Raw genomic sequence first — 21541 nt, forward strand, 5'->3', positions numbered from 1 at the left:
GCTGGCCTGTGTAGCCCGCTGAGGTGGGAGAGATCTGACACCTCCCTTCTCCCAGAAGCAAAGTGCCAACAGGCTGTGCTGTGAGGGCTGCGCCGCGCCATTCTCCTTCTCAACATAAACCGGTCAACGGAGCCCAAGAGTGACCGGGCTCCGGGCACTGCCCCGCGGCAGAGTCTCAGAGAACAGAGATGGGGAGGGCGGCCCACTGTGCAATGCCCATCAGCTACAGCACGCTAAGCGGGCCCTCACAGGGGTGCCAGGGGGAGCCAGCCCTCTCTGAAGTCCATGCGCTCAGGTGTGGGAACTCCCCAAACCAAAGTGTGACTCAACCGCCCACCAAGAGCATCGGCTGCCAGCCCACCTGCAGACTCCCTCCCTTTGGGGGAACAACACAGATGAGACGGTAAACCCGTGTTCTCGCGTCTGCATTCAGAGGCCTGTCCAAGCCAAGGGCTCGGCCATCGATGGTGGTCTGGGCGCCAGGTGTGGCGGCTGCTCCCCGAGCCGAGGGCACCCTTACCTGGGTGGGGGCCTCGGGCGGCATGGGGGACGGTGACTTGGACTGGAAGGCGTCCTGGGATATGAAGCCCGAGTCGTGCGAGGACACGCTGGACAGCCGCACGGGCGCCTGCTGGGCCAGGTTGGAGCTGCGGCAGCGGTAGTGGGAGCTGGGCGAGTGCGAGTGCGAGCCGCTGGAGCGCGAGTCGCTGCTGTTCACGCTGTTCAGGCTGCTGCGGGGCCAAGCGGAGGGGCGGGGTGAGAGGAGGGGCCAGGAAACGAGAGGGGGGCAGGGAAGGGGGGACAACAATGTCATCGGCTCTGCCTCGGAGCAGCAGCACAAGCCGTAAGGCGTGTTCCCAAAGCGCCACTTCATTAGGCTCGTAAACAAGGCCTTGTTCACGTGAGCCCCGGGAAAAGCGAGCTGCCGGGACTCGGGTCTCTGATGGACGGTGTGACGAGGCGTCTGGGGCATGGAGGCCTGTGATTCTGCAAAGCCAGGTCCTGCCCAATTCTGCCAGGTCCTCGTCCGCCAGCAGAAACCAGGGCCCCGTCGCTACACCAGGAAGGCGTCAGTGTGACGTGGATGGAATGTGCGAGTGTGACCCTTGGCTGGGCTGCCTGGGCCCGCGAGACCAAGGTCATCCAGCCAACGCTGCTCTGGCGGGGCAGGCGCCAACGGCATCTCAGGGTGATCTTATCCTCAGTGTGTGTCAGTGCTGCATTAACAAAGCTGGTGCTTTAACGAATGGCTCTACCCTGATCATGGGCGTCTCTCTGTTAAAATGTCTGTGGGCCTGTTGTTAACAGTCCCTCTGGCAAGACACAGGCAGCTTTCAGCGACCGAAGACAATCCACACTAAGCCATTTGCTTCTGAGAATAAACAGTAAACAGGATGTCGAGAAATCACACACGCCCTCTGGGTGTTCTGTCCGCATTCCCTTTCCAGTCATAAGAAAAGTGCTCTGCCGTCTGTACACCAACTCAGAGCATGAAAACCAGAACGCTGAGCAGTCCCCGGTCCGAGCAAGCAGAGCTGACACCCACAGGGCAGCCCTAGAAGCAGCTGAAGGGATGAAATGAGCAGCCCAGCCTGGGATTCGAAAGTGTGGTTCCTGCTCCGAACCCTGAAAGTTTCCTGTCCAACTGTGACGCTAAGAGGGCGGTCAGGCACCGCGACTGTTCCACACTACGATTACTTGGTGTGACAGTCCTGACAGATACACTGGTGCATGCTGGGAGAAGGCTGCTGGGGGTACTGCTCATGAGGCTGGCTTTCCACTCCCATCGGCCAGTCGGGGGATGGGGGGCTGACGGGGAAGCCATGCAACGCCCTCCAGGGGCTCATCCTGGACATCAGTGTGTCACGGTTCTCTCCGGAAACTGACAGTAAACCAGCCGGCGAGGCTCAGTGGTTGAGCATCAGTCTTTGAACCAGGAAGTCACAGTCAGATCCCTGGTCAGGGCACATGCCCGGGTTGTGGGCTCAGTCCCCAGTGTGGGGCAGCAGGAGGCAGCCAATCAATGATTCTCTCTCCTTCTCCCTTCCTCTCTGAAGTCAATAAAAATGTATTTTTAAAAAATATTTAAAAGAACAAGAAAAAGAAGAACTGTCCTCAGAGCAGGGCGGAGCCTGGCTTCTCTTACCTGCAGACACTTGACTTGCGGGACATGGTGGTGCTGGGGGACGAGGGCGGCGTCTGGTATGACCAACTGTAGTCAGAGCCTTTCAGGTCCAAGATCACCTACGGGGACAGAGCCAGGCGGGTAAGCGAGGTGCGGAGAAGGGAAGCCTTATCTGTCACATCTTAAAACCGTAACATCCAAATGCTGCCATCATCGAGGGGTGGGGATTATACACTACTAATCCATTAATGTCATAATCCTTTTTCTGAGACAAGCAAAAATGTAATGAATGATGGGGGGCTGAAATATCAGTAAAAAAGAGAGGGAGGGAGATGTACGGTGACAGATCAACACTGTACAAGAGCCGTTTACACCCACGGCTAGAACTGGCAGGGTTTTCGACCTGAAGCACCACCAAGACCATATGGTTTCAGATCTGTTGGTCTTGCATTTTCGCCATTAGAGCGTCAGCGGTCGCTTGTGCCCTGTTGGCCCAGGATTCGCTATTATAAACGTGACAGAATCAAGAGCAAACCAATTCTTTCAGTTACTTCTACGGCTGTCTCCCCCACTGATAGCTACTTAGTGTAAGGTCTCCTTTTGTGCGTACAGTAGGTGCTCTATAAATGTCTACTCAGAGAGAATGCATGCTGGGGTCTCGTAAGGGAAATTTCATAGAATGGAAAATAAAAGCTCTCCAATCTGCCTTCTGAGCTGGCTCTCCAAAGGGGCGACAAGAATTTGATGCAAAGGCCAAAAGCCACGATGTGATTCATCAGCTGTTCCCGACATGTCTCTTCCCCACGTGATACAGTGTGACTGTCACATGACCCAATCAATGAGCACCAAAAATGTCATCTTTCTCGTAAGAGAGACCCTCGTTAGAACGGTTCACATGACGGCCAAGATACACCCACGTCGAGTGTATTTCTAGAGGGTAGATGGACACGGGCCAAGAGCACAGGCTCTGGCCCATCTGGCGTGGCTCGGTGACTGAGGGTCGACCTGTGAACCAGGAGGTCAGGGTTCGATTCCCGGTCAGGGCACGTGCCCGGGTTGTGGGCCCATCCCCAGTGTGGGGCGTGCAGGAGGCAGCCGATCAGTGATTCTCGCTCTCATGGATGTTTCTCTCTCCCTCTCCCTTCCTCTCTGAAATTAATAGAAATATGTTTTTTAACGAGCACAGGCTCTGGAAACTGACTGCTTGGTTCAAATCTCAGTCCTGCCACCAACGAGCTGGGTGACCGTGGCAGGGACTGTTCCCAGCGCCAAGTGTCCTCTGTAAGGGGGACCCTGGGAAGATGAGCCGAGGAGGCCCTGTCCCCGAGCGCCCACGGGCTCTGCACGGCCGGCAGGGAAGGGCACTGCGCCTCACTGTGAAGCGTGAATGTGATTTGGTGGGATCCTGCCCCCGGGACCCTCGGCACCTAGAAGCGCCTCTCCCTGGGTTCTCCCGAGCGCCTGGCAGCATGCCTACCTGCTCACTGGAGGAGGGCAGCTTGTGGGGGTCCATGGTCAGGCTCTTCAGGTCTTCGGAGATGGTCTGCAGGTGCGTTATCTCCCCCAGCATGGAGATCTCTTCCTCCTGCCGGGAAGGGTGCGCAGCGCATTATAGGGGGGGGGGAACAGGGGGGTTCACTTCATCGTCCTGGCCCGACCGCCTCTATCAGGGTCACTGGCTGACCCTTTCGACTTTTCAGGAAAGGACCCTGGGACTGGGACATTTGCTGAAGGCACTACCAGCCTTTCTTCTGGGAGGAGGAGATCCGCCATCGTCGGAGTGGCCTGCGTGCCGCGGACAGGGGTGCACAGGCCAAAGCGAAGCCACAGTCCGCCTCGCAGGGTCTGGGCTGCAGGCCGCTGGATGGGCTGCCTGCCTTCCCACAGGTCTGCAGCCGGCCCTCCAATTTATTTAAAATGAGCCTATGTTGCCCTGGTCAGTGTTTCCCAGGGGGTTGGGCATTATCCCATGCACCCAAAGGAACCTGTTCGATTCCCAGTCGGGGTACAGGCCCGGGTTGTGGGCTCAATCCCAGGAGAGGTGCATAGGAAGCAGCTGATTGATGCTGCTCCCATCATTGTTTCTCTCTCTCCCTCTCCCTTCCTCTTTCTCTCTTATCAATAAAAATATATTTTATAAAAAGAAAAAACAAGCCTATTTGACTTGTTGAGGCTCTTCCCATATTCATCTCACGGCCACTCCTTGGTATTCAGCTTGGCCAGTGGGTCACCCAATCCCCTGGGAGCCTGTTTAAAGCACAGGGGGCTGGGTCCCCACCCCCAGAGCTGGGCTCGAGGGTGTGCATTTCAAACCAGTTCCCAGGTGACGCTGCTGGCCTGGGGAGCACACTTTGAGAACCACTCTGCCGGGCTTTCTTGACTCGGGGAGAAAAGGTAAGCGCAGCAAGTGGTGCTAAGAACAGGAGAGCTGTGGGCTGTGCGGCCAGCAGCAACGTGCACAGAAGTCCTGGTCCCTCCTACCGTGACTCCCCACCCACAGCAGGTGCCCATGACTCGAGCATGGCGGCTAGATAAATAGGAGGGAGTCTCCTCCCAGTGGCCCTATGGGCCTCCTGGAACTTCCCACTAACTTACGATCACTGGCCGCAGCATCGAGATGAAGGTGCAGAACCGGCCGCGCTCTTCGATCAGCGCCTTGCGGACCGCCTGCTTCTCGGTCTCCTCCAACAGGAGGTACTTGTCGTTGACATCCTGGAGCGCGCTGTCCAACTGTGGCTGGATGTCGCCCCTCCCTGGAACGACAGGGCCAGCGGCTGCTGAAACAGCTCCCAGGGCGACCGCCCCCTTCCCTGGGCTGCTGGGGGGGGACCACACTCGTCCGAGACTTCAGTTACTTAGTTACACCCAGAAAGGACGTAAGGTGGCTGCTGTTCTGGGCCAGCCATTCCCAAGTTCCAGGGATCCTGGCTCATTCCTGCGAGGAGGGTTTCCGGGAAGGCAACTCCTGACTTGCCCTGTTGCCCTGGGCAGCCCCTCAGAGCCCTCTGCCAACAAACCCCGGGACATGGCAGCCAGACAGAATTCCTGCCTCTGAGCACGTTCTGAACAGGCTCAGGGGTGAACAAGGCAAGGGCCTGTGGATGTCCCCAAAAATGGGCAGAGCTGGCTTTGCTGGGCCAACCTCCATCAAAGAGCCTCTGTTTGCACAGGAGTTTGTGCCGGAAGCAGGGGTGGCCGGCGTCAGCCCGGCTCTGCAGCCCGGGACTCCCCGGGGAGAGCTCTCCATGTGCTTCCTGTGAAACAAGCCCCATCATCACGGGGTCCCACCCAGGTCGCAGGCGAGAAATTGAAGGTGGGATGGATGGTGAGCTGGGTCCGTGTCCAGCCAGGTCCACAGACCCCACTACGGAGGCAGCCATTTCTAGCGTTTAAAACAGGGTGTTAACCTTGGAAACAATTCTAGAACTCGGAGGGGAAACTGTCTTTATAAATAAAGTTTTATCAGAACACAGCCACGCCCCGTCATTTACACAGTGACTAGGCCCACTCCTGCTGCCACTGCAGGGCAGCACCTCCGAGACAGACTTCACAATCAGGCCCTTTGGAGAAGTCTGCTGCCCTAGAAGATAAACAGGGACGAACGGGCCCTGCGTCAGGGGTGCAGCTACTGTAAACCTGACCAGCAGGGGAACGAGGGTGACCGCCTGGGAGGCCAGTGCATGAGCTCCCCCCCTGGTTCCCCACCCAGGGGCTCCCCCCCTGATCCAACCCTGAGACAGAACTTCTAACTTCTCCAGGGCAGGCTCGTGGACTACCCCCCCTTCCCCAGCACAACGCCATGTGTGCAGACAACAAGTGCTCAACAAATGCTTGTTTTAAATGCAGCATATTCGAGACGGAGGCCTTAGGGTCATCCGGGCCCACCTGCTGGTGTTTCAGTGGAGGTCAAGGCCTCGGGAAGGCGGGGGCCTTGTGCGGGGTCACTCGGGGAGGGGAGAGAGTGGGGACGGCGCCCACACAGCCTGTGCCTCTGTGACCGGCGGGAGCCTGTGAACCAGCGCCACTCGCCTCCTGCCCGTCACCACGTCCCCCTCTTAGCAGTGACACAGGGAACTTTAAATGTGACGCACCGTTTGAAAAGAAAAGGGCCAGGGAAAATGGCCTCGAATGAAGGAATAGATTCTGTGTTTTCTCTCATAAGCAGGCGAGAGGCTTAATTTGGAGCAAGAGGGCAGCCTTCGAGAACGCCCCAGCAAAGAGGTCCTTGGGGTTTATAAGGACGTCACTTCTGAGGCAGCGGTTACGTTCAGAGTCGGCGCAGAAAGGGAAGTCACATGCAGCCGGAGGTCGCCCCGGACACGCCTCCGCTGTCCGCAGGCACAGTGAACACGGCGCATGCACAGCCCTCACCAAGTGAGCACACACGTGGGGGCGGGGGGACCACACTCGCACACTGAACCCCACGGAGGGACGGCATCCAACACTCACAGCACAGGGACCTGCTGCCTGAGAAGGTCCCGCGTGTCCTCAAGGTGACCCGCTCGGCATTCCCCCATTGTCACCATCCGGCCAGGATAATCCTAGCAGGGCCCCAGCATCTCCAGCCGCTGCCAGGGGGAGGCAGGGCAGCCATCCGCACACACTGGCCTGGCCGCTGGGCCGCGGCTCTCCGGAATTCTTAGTGGACAGGAAACCCACGCGGGCATTCTCCGCCCTCTCCGGGGGCGGGCTGGGGCGCCAGGGCTCCCTCTGGAGGACACACAGCTGAGCCACAGACACGAGCTCCAGGAGGGAAGCCGGGTCGACACCCCTATGAGAACTGTGGGTTCCCTCTTCCTCTATTTAAGTGCTGGCTGCGCACCCGAACCCACGTACTATGCTGAGCGTGTGCACGACACAGGTCCCCGGGTGGGGAGGCCCTGGGACGTGCCCATGTTCTCTGCTCCCCTGCAACCTGCAGCGCGGGCCGGGAGGCCGCAGGACTCAGGGCTGGTCTAAGGCCTCCGGCACGCCTCTCAGCCTCTTCCTGACGCCCCAGCCCACGACACACGGAGGCTGCAGACCAGGCTGGCATGCTCTTAACTTCCGTGGAGGAGGTGGAGGGGGTGGAGAGGAAGTAGACTAAAAGGCACAGTGCTTGACCAACGGCTTGGATGTGCTTTGATTATGGCAGCAATCCCTTGTATTATCAGTCGCCAACGATAAGGAACTGGAAACGTGTATCTTTTCTTCCTTTCATAAGTTATAAGGCACATCTCTATCTGTAACTAATAGAACTGGGTTTTAAAAATATACTTACAGCAAAAAGCAAAGTGACCAGAACCAAGTGTTACCTAATCTCATAGACAGGAATCTAAAGGATTCTATGATTATAGAAGACTTAGTTTAAACATGTGTTGTTATAGTTAAAGGACTTTCAAGTTGCGGTGCTCTAAACTAAGTATAAGTGTCAAGATTGTTGTAATTATAGTTGCAGTGAGTACATTTCTACTCGGGACGTATCGGAACCTGAAAACACACTTTTATTGTGTTTTTATTTCTTAAGTTCACTGACACGACGTGTAACCACGTTTATGAAAAGCAACTGATCAGGAAGTGACGCCATGCCCCAGTCGGATGCATGGCGTTCAGACACGGAGGTCTTCGCAGGCCCACAAGTTGGGTGGGAGTGGAGGGCAGCCTGTTCATTTTCCCGGCAGCAGCGCCGGCACCTCCGCACGCGTCCTGGCCGCTCCAGCTCCCTCCCACACAGACTCTCTGCCCCTCCTTTTGCCTCTGTCGCCACCCTCACTGGACAGCTGCTAGGGCCCCTCGTATGTCACCCCGACTGCGTTTAGATCGGCAGCCCCGATTCCTTTAAAAATGCAAGTCCTTAACACGGCCTGCCTGCCAGGCATGCATGGGTCAGCCGGTCCACTCCCGGCCTGGAGCTCTTCACCCCTCCCTCCCCTCCCCCTTCCCTCCGCTTCCCACCCGCCTTCACAGACGCCCCCTCCTCCCCACCTGCCTGGCCTGCTCACCCTGCAGGCCTCCATCCTTCAGGCAAACCCTCCTCCAACTCTCTCCCGAGATGAGGATTTGGCCACGTGAGCTCAGAAGTTCCTTTTACGCGTCTTTCACGACACGCCCAGTACTAGGCCCATCGTTCTTTCTCTAGTTCTCTGAGTGACGTCAGCCCCCACGGATCCTGCACCTTCTGCCCAGCACACCTGCCTGAAGACGGGTGCAGGTACCTGCGGATGAAGGAGGCAGGGAGAGACTAGCTCCCTCTGTGTTTGCTCACTGGCCTCCACTGCCCTGGCCTTATATGGCCTAAGACAGGGGTGGGCAAACTTTTTGACTCGAGGGCCACAATGGGTTCTTAAACTGGACCGGAGGGCCGGAACAAAGCATGGATGGAGTGTTTGTGTGAACTAATATAAATTCAAAGTAAACATCATTACATAAAAGGGTACAGTCGTTTTTGTTTTTTTTTAGTTTTATTCATTTCAAACGGGCCGGATCCGGCCCGCGGGCTGTAGTTTGCCCACGGCTGGCCTAAGACCATAAAACTAGCAAATTCGAGGCCAGCTGAGCAGCCAAAAGAAGGAAGGGGCGCCTCCCATGGGCTTTGAGATGAAACTCCTGACGCGGGACCCTGTGTGACCTGGCCTGTGCGGCCTGAGCCATCTCGGTCTTGAGAATGTTTTCCCTCTGCCAGTGCCCAGGTCTCGGAATCCCGAGGCACAAGAGCCAGGAGCCCCTGCTCCCCAGGGGAAACCACACGCTTCTCCTTTTCCCAAGAAACGTTCCTGGGCCATGCCCTCGGATGGGCGGGCGCCAGGGCACGGCCAGCGTGGCTCCCTGAAGGAGGGGGTTTGCCGGCTGCCTGTTGGTTAAGGGGGGGGGGGGGGGAGTTCACAAACCTTCCTGGAGTGGCACGAAGATCCCTTATCTTCCCAACATTTACTCTGTATTTTCTTTAATTTTTACATACATGGTCGAGGCAGGCATTAATACCCCCTTGAACAGAGGGGGAAACTGAGTGGGGAGGCCAAGGGGCTGGCACAGGGCCACCGAGCTGGGGATGCGCCCGGCCAGACCCCCGCCCTCGGCCTTTCTTGCTCAGAGGCCCCCTTCACGCTCACAGCAAACATGCCGGGAGCTGAGTGGCCCACGTCCGCCCGTGACAGCCCAATTCAAAAGCCAGTCGGTGCCATCAGCGTGAGGCGGGGCCTCCAGCCCCTTCCCACGCACACTGCAGCCCTCACCTGAGCCTCGCGGGCCACGCAGACACCAGGCTCGGGCCACGCAGACACCAGGCTCGGGGGGGGGAGGGCTTCCCCGCGGAGAACAACCCAGGCCACCCCGGCCAAGATCGCTGTCAGAAAACATCCAAATCACTTGTTTTCCGGAGACAGATGTCTGAGGAAGCCGCCAGAATCCCACAAAATGACTGCCATCTGCCCTGACAACAAACACTGCATTTCACTGTAACAGCCCCCCTTGCCACACCTTTGCACCTCACAAATCAAGCTGTGTCCTGCAATCCATGGCGTGCTGTCGTAGTTTCACCAGCAGGGGCTTCTTTTTCGTGGTTTAGAAAATAATGGTGCATCTTACGATGGATGGCAGCTCCGAGCTGGTGACAAGTGGGATATAAATACAGACATGGGCACGCAGGGTGATTCTGGAATGAAAAATTCCCTTTCCCAACGGAAGCGGCTCCCATTATCCCTCTACAGGCCTCCCCAGTGTCCGGCAGCAGGACTGACTGATTCCCCAAAGGGAAAAGAAAGACAGACTGGAGGCTTTTGACTTAAAAATGTTCTAACTCAACTTGTTATTCTGCCAACATGCGGGGCCTCAGCGTCTCCTCATCTGTGAGCTGTGAAAGCAGTGGGTTCCTAGAGCTCAGATGGCTCCTGGGGCCAAACGACCTGGTTCCTATGAGGCACGCAGCACGGGGTGGACACTGGATAGGGGTCAGCGCCATCGTGGCCACACCGCGTCCCTGGCACCTCAGCAGGGGGAGGATGCAGGGCACGGGAGGGGGGGGGGTGTTTAAAAAATGAGCATTCAGTTCGAGGTCCATAATCCTTCCCCTAAAGGTAGGCGTTTTGTCATTGAGATTCGCTGGGCGAGCAGCTGTCCGTCAAAGCAAAGACTGAGATGAGACGGCTCAGAGAACCACAGAACCCCCGCCCCGCACGGCGGCCTGGCTCACGGAGAATCCACGTCGCCTCCTGTCTCCGGGAAGGCTCCTCCTCTGTGTTTAGAGAAACACTCCCGCCCTCCACCCATCGCCCGACCCAGGAACCTGCAGCCCCTCCAACTCCCCCTTTCACTTACTTTCTCCCAAACTGCTCTCGAACCCGATCACCCCCCCATCCCTGCGCCCTGGCCACGGTCACCTCTCACCGGAACAAAAGCCACTCGCTAACGAGGTCTCCAGTTGGGCCCCTATCTATCTAACCCAAACAGACACTGTCTATCTAATCCAGAGAGACACCGTCACAGCAGAACTTTCTAGAAACCAGGAAGTCTTCAAGGGCTTCCACACAGTCCCGAAAGTCAAGTCTTTCCTGATCGGTCCCTGCTCACCTCCGCCTAGTCCTGCACCCGAGGAGACAGAAGCCATTCGCACCTGGCCAGGTCTCCAACGACAGCACGATCTCCCGCTTCCCTCAGCGACGAGCTGGGGGGCACCGGGAACGGGGGCGATGCCTGGGGGCGTCTTTTGGGGGTGATGCAAGTGCTCTGAAATTAGGCGGCGGGAATGGCTGCACAACGCTGTGAACGCACCAAAGCGCCAGCATGCGCCTGTCCAACGGACAAGGCTACGTTCCATGAAATTTATCCCGATGAGCACGGGGCACGCGGCACTGTCCGCGCTGCTCCACAGCACAGCGTGGGCCGGGAGGATCGCCATTCGTGAAGCTGGGGAAGAACCAGCCCAACGTCACCATGAGGGGAAGTCGAGGCAGAGCAGTGCCCCCACCTGTCAGGGGAGACCCGGGTGGCTCAGGTTTGTTGTCGTCGGTGACAGAATCCAGCCCAAACCCCCCTTGGGAGCTGCTCAGTGCAGATGCTCAGACACGCGGACACCTCGCAGATGGGCCTCCCGGACAGACGGACAGCCCCGAGACGCCAAGAGCAACATGAAGGTTAGTAGCAAAATCACCCACAGGATGAGGTCTGACATTCAATCAAGAGGAATCATTCTGATTATTGAATTTGAGTACCCGATACCTTTGAAGTTGGCCATTCCACAAACTCTGCTGAAATAAGAAATACTTTGTTGGTTGTTGTTGTTTTTTTAATGAATTCTAAGTTTTGAATAGAACTCTGTAGTTCTGGGGGCACAAAGTAAAAGATACTTTGCCAGCTTAATTAACACAACCAAACCTGATTTGGAAATTACTGTGAGGGAGTTACTGAATGTGGCTCTACAGGTTTCGTTTGTGGTATAAACACACACACACACACATATATATTCTTAGATACATATGTATGTATAAAGATATTTATTTCCTGGGGAAGGGAGGGTTTAAATCACTCTGTATTTCTTCTTTCCATGAGTCTAAACTGGATTATGTTGATTCAAAAGCTCTTTGAATGCCATGCTAATCCATGAAAGTGCCAAACATGGAAGGAAGAAAGTGATTGAACACACGCACACGCAATTTTCTTAGTTATGGAGAATTAAGTAGGCACCGTTGATTGTCCTGAGCTGGGAGGAGAGCGTGGGCCACGGGCATAGGCTTGGACACGCCCACAGCAAGGACCACACCGTGACCAGCACCAGAGGTCGGAAGGCAGACTTACCGAGAACTTCCACTGGCGGGGGATGCACGGTGAGAAAGTGCAGGATACACAGTTGACACAAAAAGGAAAACAACACCGTCAAACTGGTATTCGAGCAGCAGTCTTACCTCCCTTTCGCGTGTCCGTCAGTCCGCGGCAGCCACCGGATTTTACCACAGGAGGCAGCCACCGATTCAACCCACACCCCCAAGACCGCACAGCCGTGCGCCCTGCCCTGATGCACTGATGCTCTTCCCTTCTCCTCGCAACAGAAAGCCTCCCAGCTAGGAATCATCACGCCCAGCACAGCAAGGTTCTTCAAAGAGGGATGAAGACCACATTCCCAAAGAAGTCAATTAAGATGCTTGACCAAGATACCCTTTCAAGTGTAATGTGTTGCAACTTGAAGAGTCACTAGGAAAAACCTGTGACACAAAGTTTGAGCTGGGTGGAAATGAAAAAGAAATAATTAAATAATTAAAAACTGTAGTATAAAGACAAATGATATGCTAGTCTGGAACTCTGTGAGTCTGTTTACAGGGCTTATACTATGAACTCTGCAGCCGCTGCTGACGAAGGACAGGTGCAACTACTTAAATGTCAGGCTCAAGGGTAAGCGTATTAAAACATGCCAGGTCTCTCCAAGGAAGTCCATCTGAACACCTGGTGTGAATCTCAGAGGCCTCACAACACTTTATAAGCAAAGAGTCCAGGCAGCGGCCCCTGAAGGAGATGAACGGATGGAGGGGCTCAGGGAAACTTGGGCTAACCAGACCCAAACTAACCGGAAGCCTCAGATAGCCGATTCTCCCGACCCGAAACCCGCAGCATTCCTAGTCCATTCTCGGGCCACTCGGAGCACCCCATCACAAATGTGCGCCAGAATGACGAGTCTGGTCCCTCCGAGAAGGCTCCATTCACCCCAGAAATACACAAGTATGAACACTTGGTAAAAATAATGCACTTATATATTTTAGAAACAACAGTTGTTTATAAAGGAAAGGCATTAAAAGCTGTTTTCTGGAGTAACTAGAAAATCACCTAGAACTTTCCAAGCTGCTGATTCGACCTGGCTGCAGATGTCAGCACACAAGGCCACCTAATCTGGAGGGGATATTGGGCCCGAGACCCCAGCCATGTGCGGGGACGAGAGACGGCCGCTTCCGGTCACAGCCTCCATCCTCTCAACCTTCAGGCCCACGGGCCCCGAGAAAATGCCCCACTAAGGGCCAGTTACTCCCAAGTCCCGGGACCAGAGCATCTCTCCATGTCCCACAGGCCAGCACCCGAGGCCCCGAAACTTTCTAACGGCGCCCTGACGGGAAGCGCGCCAGCCTCCCAGGGCAGCCCGAGCCCGTGCCCGGCAAGTCTAACGCCAGAACCTTCGCTCACGCTGCACTGCCCGCAACCCATCAGGCTTCCCTGTCGGGCCATATTCTGCTCACTGACAACGCCAGCACCTTGGAGTGGCAGCCTCCATGCAGAATTCGGATAAAAGGATTATCGCTGCAGCCGAGAGCTTAAAAGGGACCTCAGGAAGAGCAGAGGGAAAATAGCTCCTTTTCCTTACCTCATCCTGTTCGCCGACTCCCCACCTTAGCCAAGTCATCACCATCTTCCCAGGCCCCTCCCTCTAAACCAGCGGTTCTCAACCTGTGGGTCACGACCCCTTTGGGGGTCGAACAATCCTTTCATAGGGGTCGCCTAAGACCACCGGAAAACACACATATAATTACATGTTGTTTTTGTGATTAATCACTATGCTTTAATTATGTTCCATTTGTAACAATGAAATTGGGGGTCACCACCACATGAGGAACTGTATTAAAGGGTCGCGGCATGAGGAAGGTTGAGAACCACTGCTCTAAACCCATCCTCTCTCCTCTCTCACAGCCGCCAGGCTGGCAGGTGGGTGGAGATGCGCTCCCACTGTCTCCCAGCCTGCACTTCCACGGGACCTCGGATTCAGTGGACTTGGTGGCAGCGTTATTTACAAACTTTCACCTCCGGACGCGCTAAAATGCTACCGGCCACAAGCCCTATTGCTTGCCGACCACTTGCTCCCAGGGGCCCTCGCTGGATAGAAGGTCGTGGTGCGAAGCAACCAGACCAGGAAAACACACCCGGAAGAAACAACAGGGCCAACACTAACCGAAACCCTGACGTGGGTGGAAATCCTGCAACCGCTCGCTATCTTGAACCGATCTTGGGGTTTATGTAAGAGCCAGGAGGGCATTTCTCAGAAATGCCAAAACCTTGTCCTGTGCTCACCGCTCTTCCACAAGCCATTCCACCTCTCCAAGTGCATTTGCTTTTAGTTCAAAAAACGAACTGCTTGTCTAGGAAAGAGAACTTTGGTTTGGGGGCTTTCTACCTCAAAAGATCATGGTCCCAAATAAGCGATAAAGGTGAGCCACAGAGCAGCCTGAGGGGAGTGCGGCATCAGCTGTGAGGCAGCGAATTAAGAGGCGTGGTGTCAGGAACAGTCTGGAAGGAATGTCACCTTCTCAGGTTCAGGAGAGAGCCCCTGCACTTAGGTCTTGGTACCAAGTTGCAAACACTTGCAAAGTGGATGCAGCCGGAGCTGGCTCCTCAGACTCCCAGTCGGGGCCCAAGAGCAAAGCTGGGTCCGGGCTCTGACAGCGACCGGTGTGTGGTGGCGAGGGGCAGGAAGGCGGGAGGAGGGCCCCTTGACGGTCTGTGTTTCCTTCGGAGCCCCCACCCTCACGAACCCCATGGAAAAGCTCCCTTTTAGCAATGACTTCTGGCTCCCGGGACAGCCATTTCTAACTCACGAGACTTAATAAAGGGTTTTGGAGGCTGCAGGCTGGGAAAGATGCAGGAGAAGATGACATCATTGCTGTAACAGTTAGAACAGAACATTTGCATAAAGGCTTTGTGCATGATCCCAGGAAATGTATAGGTTTCATGACAAGGTACAGTAGGCATGGCAGCTGTCAGATGCTGGAGACAAAGGTGTGGAGAGGGAACAGGTCCAGGGCAGCTTTGCAAGGGCCTCAAGAGGACAGAGAGTCTGCTCTCAGGCGCAGCCTCTCGGCTCCCGGCTGCTCCCGGGGGCCGCCCCGCGGAAGGAAGTCTGCATCGAACTCTCAGCTTCAAAGACAAATCGAGCCCATGCGCTTTCCCCCAAGTGACACAATTAACTGCAGAATTCGTCGTTACCTTTCTTCGCTTTCTTCTGCAGTTTCAGTGTATCCGAGGACTTCTTCTTTATCTCTTGACGAGCTTTTTTATATTCTAAGAGGAAGCAGAATAATTAAATCACTTTACCACTTTGCTCAACAGAAAGTATTTTTGGAACAGCCGTTACTTTCATCACAGAGCGTAAACTGTGGTGCATAATAAACAGCTTCATCGGAATCCCCTGTGATAAGCACCTCGCGATGACGTCTTAGAGCAGGGGTGTTACTAACGTGACAAGCGACAACACTCACCGCCGTCTTTCCCAAAAGTACCCATTCCTATCAGCTGCTCAGAAAGACGGCATTTGGGAACATTTTACTGAAAATGAAAAATTCAGCCCTGCCGGCATGACTCCGCGGTTGATTGAGCCTCGACCTATGAACCAAGAGGTCAAGGTGGTTTGGTTCTGATCAGAGCACATCACCGGGGTGTGCAGGAGGCAGCCAATCAATGATTCTCTCTCATCATTGATGTTTCTATCTCTCTCCCTCTCCCTTCCTCTCTGAAACCAATAAAAAGTATATTTAAAAAATAATAAAATAAAATGAAAAATGTGTATTTTCTCAGCTCAAGTATCAGGAAATATTTTCAATATGATCTACTCTCCTAAGGGCCGAAATCTCCTCAGAAAGGACCCATGTGGCAAGTCGCCGGCCAGATGTTACAGTTTAGGCAAGAGAACCTCGCACAGCAGCAGAGCCTAGAGCACGGGGCACTGGCGAAGCCCCCGGCGCCTCTTTCACATTAATACGGAGGCCAGACACCCAGGAGGGCAGCCCACACCCACCATGTCCCTCCGGCCCCCACCAACCACCTCCTCTGCCCCCCAGGCCACGCTACTCCCGGATGCCCCATTTCTGCTGCTGGTATCTCCACCGCCCAGGCGTGGACATCTAAAACGAGTCACCTCTTGCCCAGCCAGTGTGGCTCAGTGGTTGAGTGTCGGCCTATGACCCAGGAGGTCACAGTTCAATTCCTGGTCAGGGTACATGCCAGGTTGTAGGCTCGATCCCCTGTGCGGGGCGTGCAGGAGGCAGCCCATCAATAATTCTCTCTCATTACTGATGTTTCTAATTCTCTCTCCCTCTCCCTTCCTCTCTGAAACCAATAAAAACATTTTTTAAACAAACAAATAAAACGAGTCCCCTCGGCACTTCTCTCTCCCACTGCCCCCGTGTTCGATCCAGTGCCCCCGGCCAGTTCCCTCAGTTACTCCCCGGGGCTCCCCTCCCGCCCAAAGCCCCCAGAGCCCTCATTTAAAGGCTCTTCCCACTGCCTGTCAGCCAGCCCTCCTGCCAGATGTGTGCCCTCGGGCCTCCCACCTGCTTTCCTCCGCAGCACACACCGCAGTCTTGACCCTTGGAGACCGTCGCCTGCCCCTTCCACACGGCCAGCACCCCGCCCTCCGGCTCCGGAAGACCCACAGGGCAGGGGTGTGTCGGTCTGGACCACTCTGTCCCCAGAGGCTGGCACATGAGGCGCTGATGGGCCATTTCTGGGCAGGAGACCCGGTTAGCTTACATCATTAAAGGTGGTTTTAAATGGGCTGCCATGCCTTACGTATGAACCTCGGGCTGTGAAGCCTGGCATTACAGTTCACTTTTCTTTTTTAAGAAGTTGATTTCAGAGAGAGGAAGGAACAAGGAGACAGAAACATCAATGATGAGAGAGAATCACGGATGGGCTGCCTCCTGCACGCCGCCTACTGGGGATCGAGCCGGAAACCTGGGCACGCGCCCCGACCTGGAATCAACCGTGACCTCCTGGTTCATAGGCCGACACTCAACCACGAGCCACGCGGGCTGGGCTTCGATTCACTTTAATTCAGCGGATCACACTCACGCCACCAAGCGACCAGGCTGGCGGCTGCTGAAAACGGTCTGTGCCGAAACTCCAGCGCTGGGCCCTACTGTGGGATCACTTTTGACTCCCCATCTTCCACAGGACACCGTAAAAGGCCCACAGGACACGCAGGGACAGAGGGGCCCTTGGGGACACCAGGAAACCCAGCAGAGGCACCAGCAGCACCACAGCCACCCACGGGTCTTCGTGGAATGCTATCCCACCGCGGACAGCGCGCCCATACCTTTCGCGTGGTCTTTATCCAGCTGGTTGGCCACTTTCTTCCATTCTTCCATCTGTTCTTGAAGTGGGTTTATCAGACAGTCGATTAAAGCGCTTTTACCAAAAGGGAAAGAAAGGGAGGAATTAAACAGCTATTTTTCTGTTGTCAAGACTGAACACTTGGTTGTCAAAACATCAAAATCACCATTAGCTGAAGCAAGACAAGGCGGCATACGACACCCAAGCTCACATTCGAACCCCCGGTTGTGCAGCACACTTGTCCCCAGGATTCTCTGCCACGACTGTGAGGCAGCTGCACGCGTGACTGACAGAACGCCCCCTCTTCTCACGCCCGTTTATGTTTATTTTATTCACAAGCAGCGTTGTGTGCAGGTGGGGTCTCCCGCTGGCTGCTGTGAAAAGGTGATGATACCTGGGCCTCCCCGCCCAGCTCATGGAAACTTTGAGGGTGAGGCCCCCCATGACTATTTTTAAAAAGACCCACGTGGCCCTAGCTGGTTCAGCTCAGTGGATAGAGCGTCGGCCTATGGATTGAAAGGTCCCAGGTTCGATTCTGGTCAAGGGCACATGCCCAGGTTGCGGGCTTGATCCCCAGTAGGGGGCGTGCAGGAGGCAGCCGATCAATGATTCTCATCATTGATGTTTCTATCTCTCTCCCCCACTCCCTTCCTCTCTGAAATCAATATGTATATAAATACTAGAGGCCTGATGAACGATATTCGTCCAAGAGTAGGCCTTCCTTCCCCCAGCTGCCGGCATTGGCTTCCCTCTGGCACCCGGGACCCGGGCTTCCCTCGTAGCCCTGGTTTTGTCCGGAAGGTCATCTGAAAGCCTGTCCAGTCTAATTAGCATATTATGCTTTTATTATTATAGATATACATATATACACATATGTGTGTGTATATGTAACCCACGTGATTCTGATGCACATTCAGGATTTCAAGTCATGAATGTGGGCTGAGGGTGGGCAGCCTCGAGGACTGGGTGCAGGTCTCTCCAGGGACATCAGCCCATGGGCACCATGGAGAGTGGCTCCCCACACGGAGGAATCATGCGAGCCAAGCTTTTTATCTGTGCGATGGGAGGAAAACTGGCCCACACCCCCCGACAGAGCTGTTGTAGAAAAAGGAGAACATGCCCATCAGCTGGTGAACCGCATTGGTGAGCACGACTCGGAAGCTGCTCTCAGCTGCTTTTTGATGCTGAGCCTCCTGAAAGTCTCCAAGTTCTTGGTTCGATCCCCTCCTTTTCTGATCAGGGTCACCTCGCAATTCCCTCCCTCGCTCACTTCCTCCAGCCATCAGTGACTTTTCCCAGGTCTCCGCTCAAATCTTTCTTCTGAATAGAGGCGCTCCCTAATTACGCACCCTGTGCCAACAGTGGCCACCCCCGCTACCCCGTGAACTTCTCCTCGTGCCACGGTCCACCGCCTGACGTCATGGCAGGTTTATTTAGTGTCTGGCATGTAAGCTCCGTGACAGCAGCACGTGGTCCTGTTCACCACTAGGTCCCACGACCTACGGCGGTGCCCAGCATGCGGTAGCTGCTCAATAAACAGTGGCTGTTGAAGGGGTACCTCCTCATCCCTAAAACGGGGTGAGGCACCACAGGACCGGCCCAGGACCAACACAACCGACGTGCGTGAGGGGGGCACTGTGTGATTCGGGGAGCGCCGTCCAGGTGGGGAGCAGGAGGGAAAGAAGCTAGGCCTCACCACCTACTACCCCACGGGCTCCCTGCCGAACACGTGGGGCCCTTTCATTAATGTTCACAAAGCCCTTCAGAAATGGCCATCCCCACTCCACAGGGGCCGAGGTCCTAGTCAGGGTCACAGCAGGTCGCTGCCCCCGAGCATGTGGACCTCGGTGCTTCCTGCTGTGTCCTGTCGCCTCTGGGGGGTGGGGGGCCCTGCCAAGCGCCAGGGCCATCTCGCCTTCGCGGCCCCTCACACGACTTGCTCCGCGTAAAGCGGAACCGGGCAGACCTGCTGAGTCGTGCCGATCTGCCCGGGAGAATGCCCATCTCATCTGAACGCGGGTGAGCCTAAATCCCCATGCCAGTCGCGGCCGTTCCTGCCGCTCGGGAGGCAGGAAAGACAGACGAGAGGCGGACGGCGTGCAGGGCTCGGAGCTCCCACTCTGCTCAGCAGGGGGCCAGGAGGGAGCACGCCGGCACAGACAGCAGGGCAGCCTCCCTCCCCAGGGCCAGCTCCTCTTCAAGACGCTCCTGCAGGGGTGGGGGCCAGGGGGCTCCTCACCCTGACAGAGAGGGTGAGGAGAGACACACAGGAACACAGAGCCGACCCTACAGGGGCGCAGGCTCCACGAGGGCAGGGACCTGGGCCCTCTGGTTGACCAGGGCCGGGCACAGGGCAGATGCCCAGCGAGTCCGTGTCCAAGCAACGAGCAGAGTGCTGGCTGTGATGAGCGATGGGCCGTGGAGGGCCACGTGCTATGCTGACGGCCAGTCCTGCCACAACACACCACTTCCTGAACCCCGACTCGGCAGCGGGTCTGAGGGCGGGGGGCGGGGGGGTCTGGGCTCCTCACCTGGAAAACTGCCTCAGCTTGGCCTCGATGCTCCGGTGCCGCATGCACATCCGGGTGAGGGCGGAGCCGATCTCCCTGGTTCCGCCTGGAAGAGAACGGAGCAAAGCTGAGGACGGAGGCCGGACCAACCGTGAGACACTTAAGGGCGAAGGAAAGGATTTAAAAACAAGCGAGTGTCCATCATGTCGTAAAAGCCAAGCCACTGCCGTTCAGACTTCTCACCGTGCACGTGTGTGCTCACACTCACACTCACACACACGTGTACAAAGATATGTATGGTGACAGCTTTTATATAATCACCAAACAGAAGTTACCTTTACTACATACAATACCCTCCGATATTTTCTATTCCGATTGTTTAAAATGCTGATTGTGATCCAGAAATTGATTTTAACAGCCCACTAATACATCAATGACCTACGGTTTGAAAAATACTTCCCAAGGAAGGTGACCAAAATAGCATCTGATACTTAGGAAAAAGCTGTAGTTATTTTTCCCTCTTCTGGCAAAAATAGCCCTGTTAGCATTCTTTAGAACGGCCAGTAAGGCCACTCCAGATAATTGTTTCAAGACACACACACAAGTATTTCGGAGAATAGCAAGGCTAACCAGAATGAAATAACAGCGTGTTTTTAAATGGGTGCGGGTAACTCCAGTGCAAGAGGTCCTCCCACTCAGCAAATGTGGAAGTCAACTGCGATACAGTGTGATCTTCCGGAATTCTTGTCATGCTTCCCCTTCAGGCGCACCCTTCTCTGAGATGCCCCCTGAGGCCCTCCCTCCCCGTCTTGGAAACAAGGCCCGAATCAGCATTCTCTGGGGCGTGGGGGAGGGAGGAGCAAACTGCAACCACAGATGGTAATTCTGCACCGACACTGAAAAGCACAATTAATTATAAACGTTATGAAAACACTGGGGCTTGTGAAACCCGGGGGGAAATGTCAAATAAAGCACTATTTTTAGCAGACGAGGCTGTCCAGGGGAAGCCGCAGGAATTTATGGCAGGTTTAGCCAAGTCAAATTACCAGGAAAAAAACTCTCCCCCCTTATTAGTGCTCTTGACATTATTACAGGTTGGCTGTCCCCTTCCACCTCTGGAAACACCTCCGTGCCACTCACATTCCACCTATTTTCCATTTTATCCTGCCAGACGAACAGGTTTCCGGAACAAAAATATATATGAGTCATAACAGTGGTATTATATATTAATATTTCTATACTTGAAAAGAGAAATCTGAAAAGAGAAATCTAAGCAATTCTCTAACACAGGGCTTCCCCACCTGAACAGGGCGGACGAATGGGCCCGGCGACTCGTGGTTGGGGGCAGTCCTGTGCATGGCAGTATGTTCAGCAGAAGCCCTGGCCTCTCTCTACTGCAGCGGTTCTCAATCTGTGGGTCGCGACCCCTTTGGCGGTCGAACGACCCTTTCACAGGGGTCGCCTAAGACCATCCACATGACGATTCATAACAGTAGCAACATTACAGTTATGAAGTGGCAACGAAAATAATTTCATGGCTGGGTCACAACATGAGGAACTGTATTTAAAGGGCCAGAAGGTTGAGAACCACTGCTCTACTAGAAGGCAGCAGCATCCCCCCAATCGGTGGCACCCAAAAGTGTGCTCCTTGGGGAATAAAAATATCCAGGCCAGTTAAGGAGCACAGCTGTAAGTCAACCTGACCAAGAACTAACTGTCACCTGAGGCTGTTTAAATGCCTCGAAGTCTGACAATGCTGCCCTCTAGCTCCTGGCACCTGCAGCCACGCTCAGGCCGCAAGGAACCACCATCTCAGCAGCACCATCTGCGGCAGCTCACGCCTCTCCACCCG

At 55.2% G+C, this 21541-nt stretch overlaps 1 protein-coding gene across 5 annotated transcripts in view; it reads right to left on the reverse strand.

Annotated features, from left to right (window-relative positions):
• MTSS1 (MTSS I-BAR domain containing 1) overlaps positions 1-21541 on the reverse strand; it is a 134969-nt gene that overhangs the window by 9731 nt on the left and 103697 nt on the right. For all 5 annotated transcript variants that reach the window (XM_081111423.1, XM_081111425.1, XM_081111424.1 and 2 more), the window contains 7 exons: positions 19711-19795; positions 17163-17254; positions 15056-15130; positions 4721-4878; positions 3603-3710; positions 2147-2244; positions 521-731 (listed from right to left, as the gene is read on the reverse strand). In XM_081111423.1, coding sequence (XP_080967549.1) covers positions 521-731; positions 2147-2244; positions 3603-3710; positions 4721-4878; positions 15056-15130; positions 17163-17254; positions 19711-19795 — 827 coding nt within the window. The remainder of the gene's footprint in view (positions 1-520; positions 732-2146; positions 2245-3602; positions 3711-4720; positions 4879-15055; positions 15131-17162; positions 17255-19710; positions 19796-21541) is intronic.

Source organism: Myotis nattereri (assembly GCF_964212035.1).
Source record: "Myotis nattereri genome assembly, chromosome: 17".
NCBI classification, from domain to species: Eukaryota; Metazoa; Chordata; class Mammalia; order Chiroptera; family Vespertilionidae; genus Myotis; species Myotis nattereri.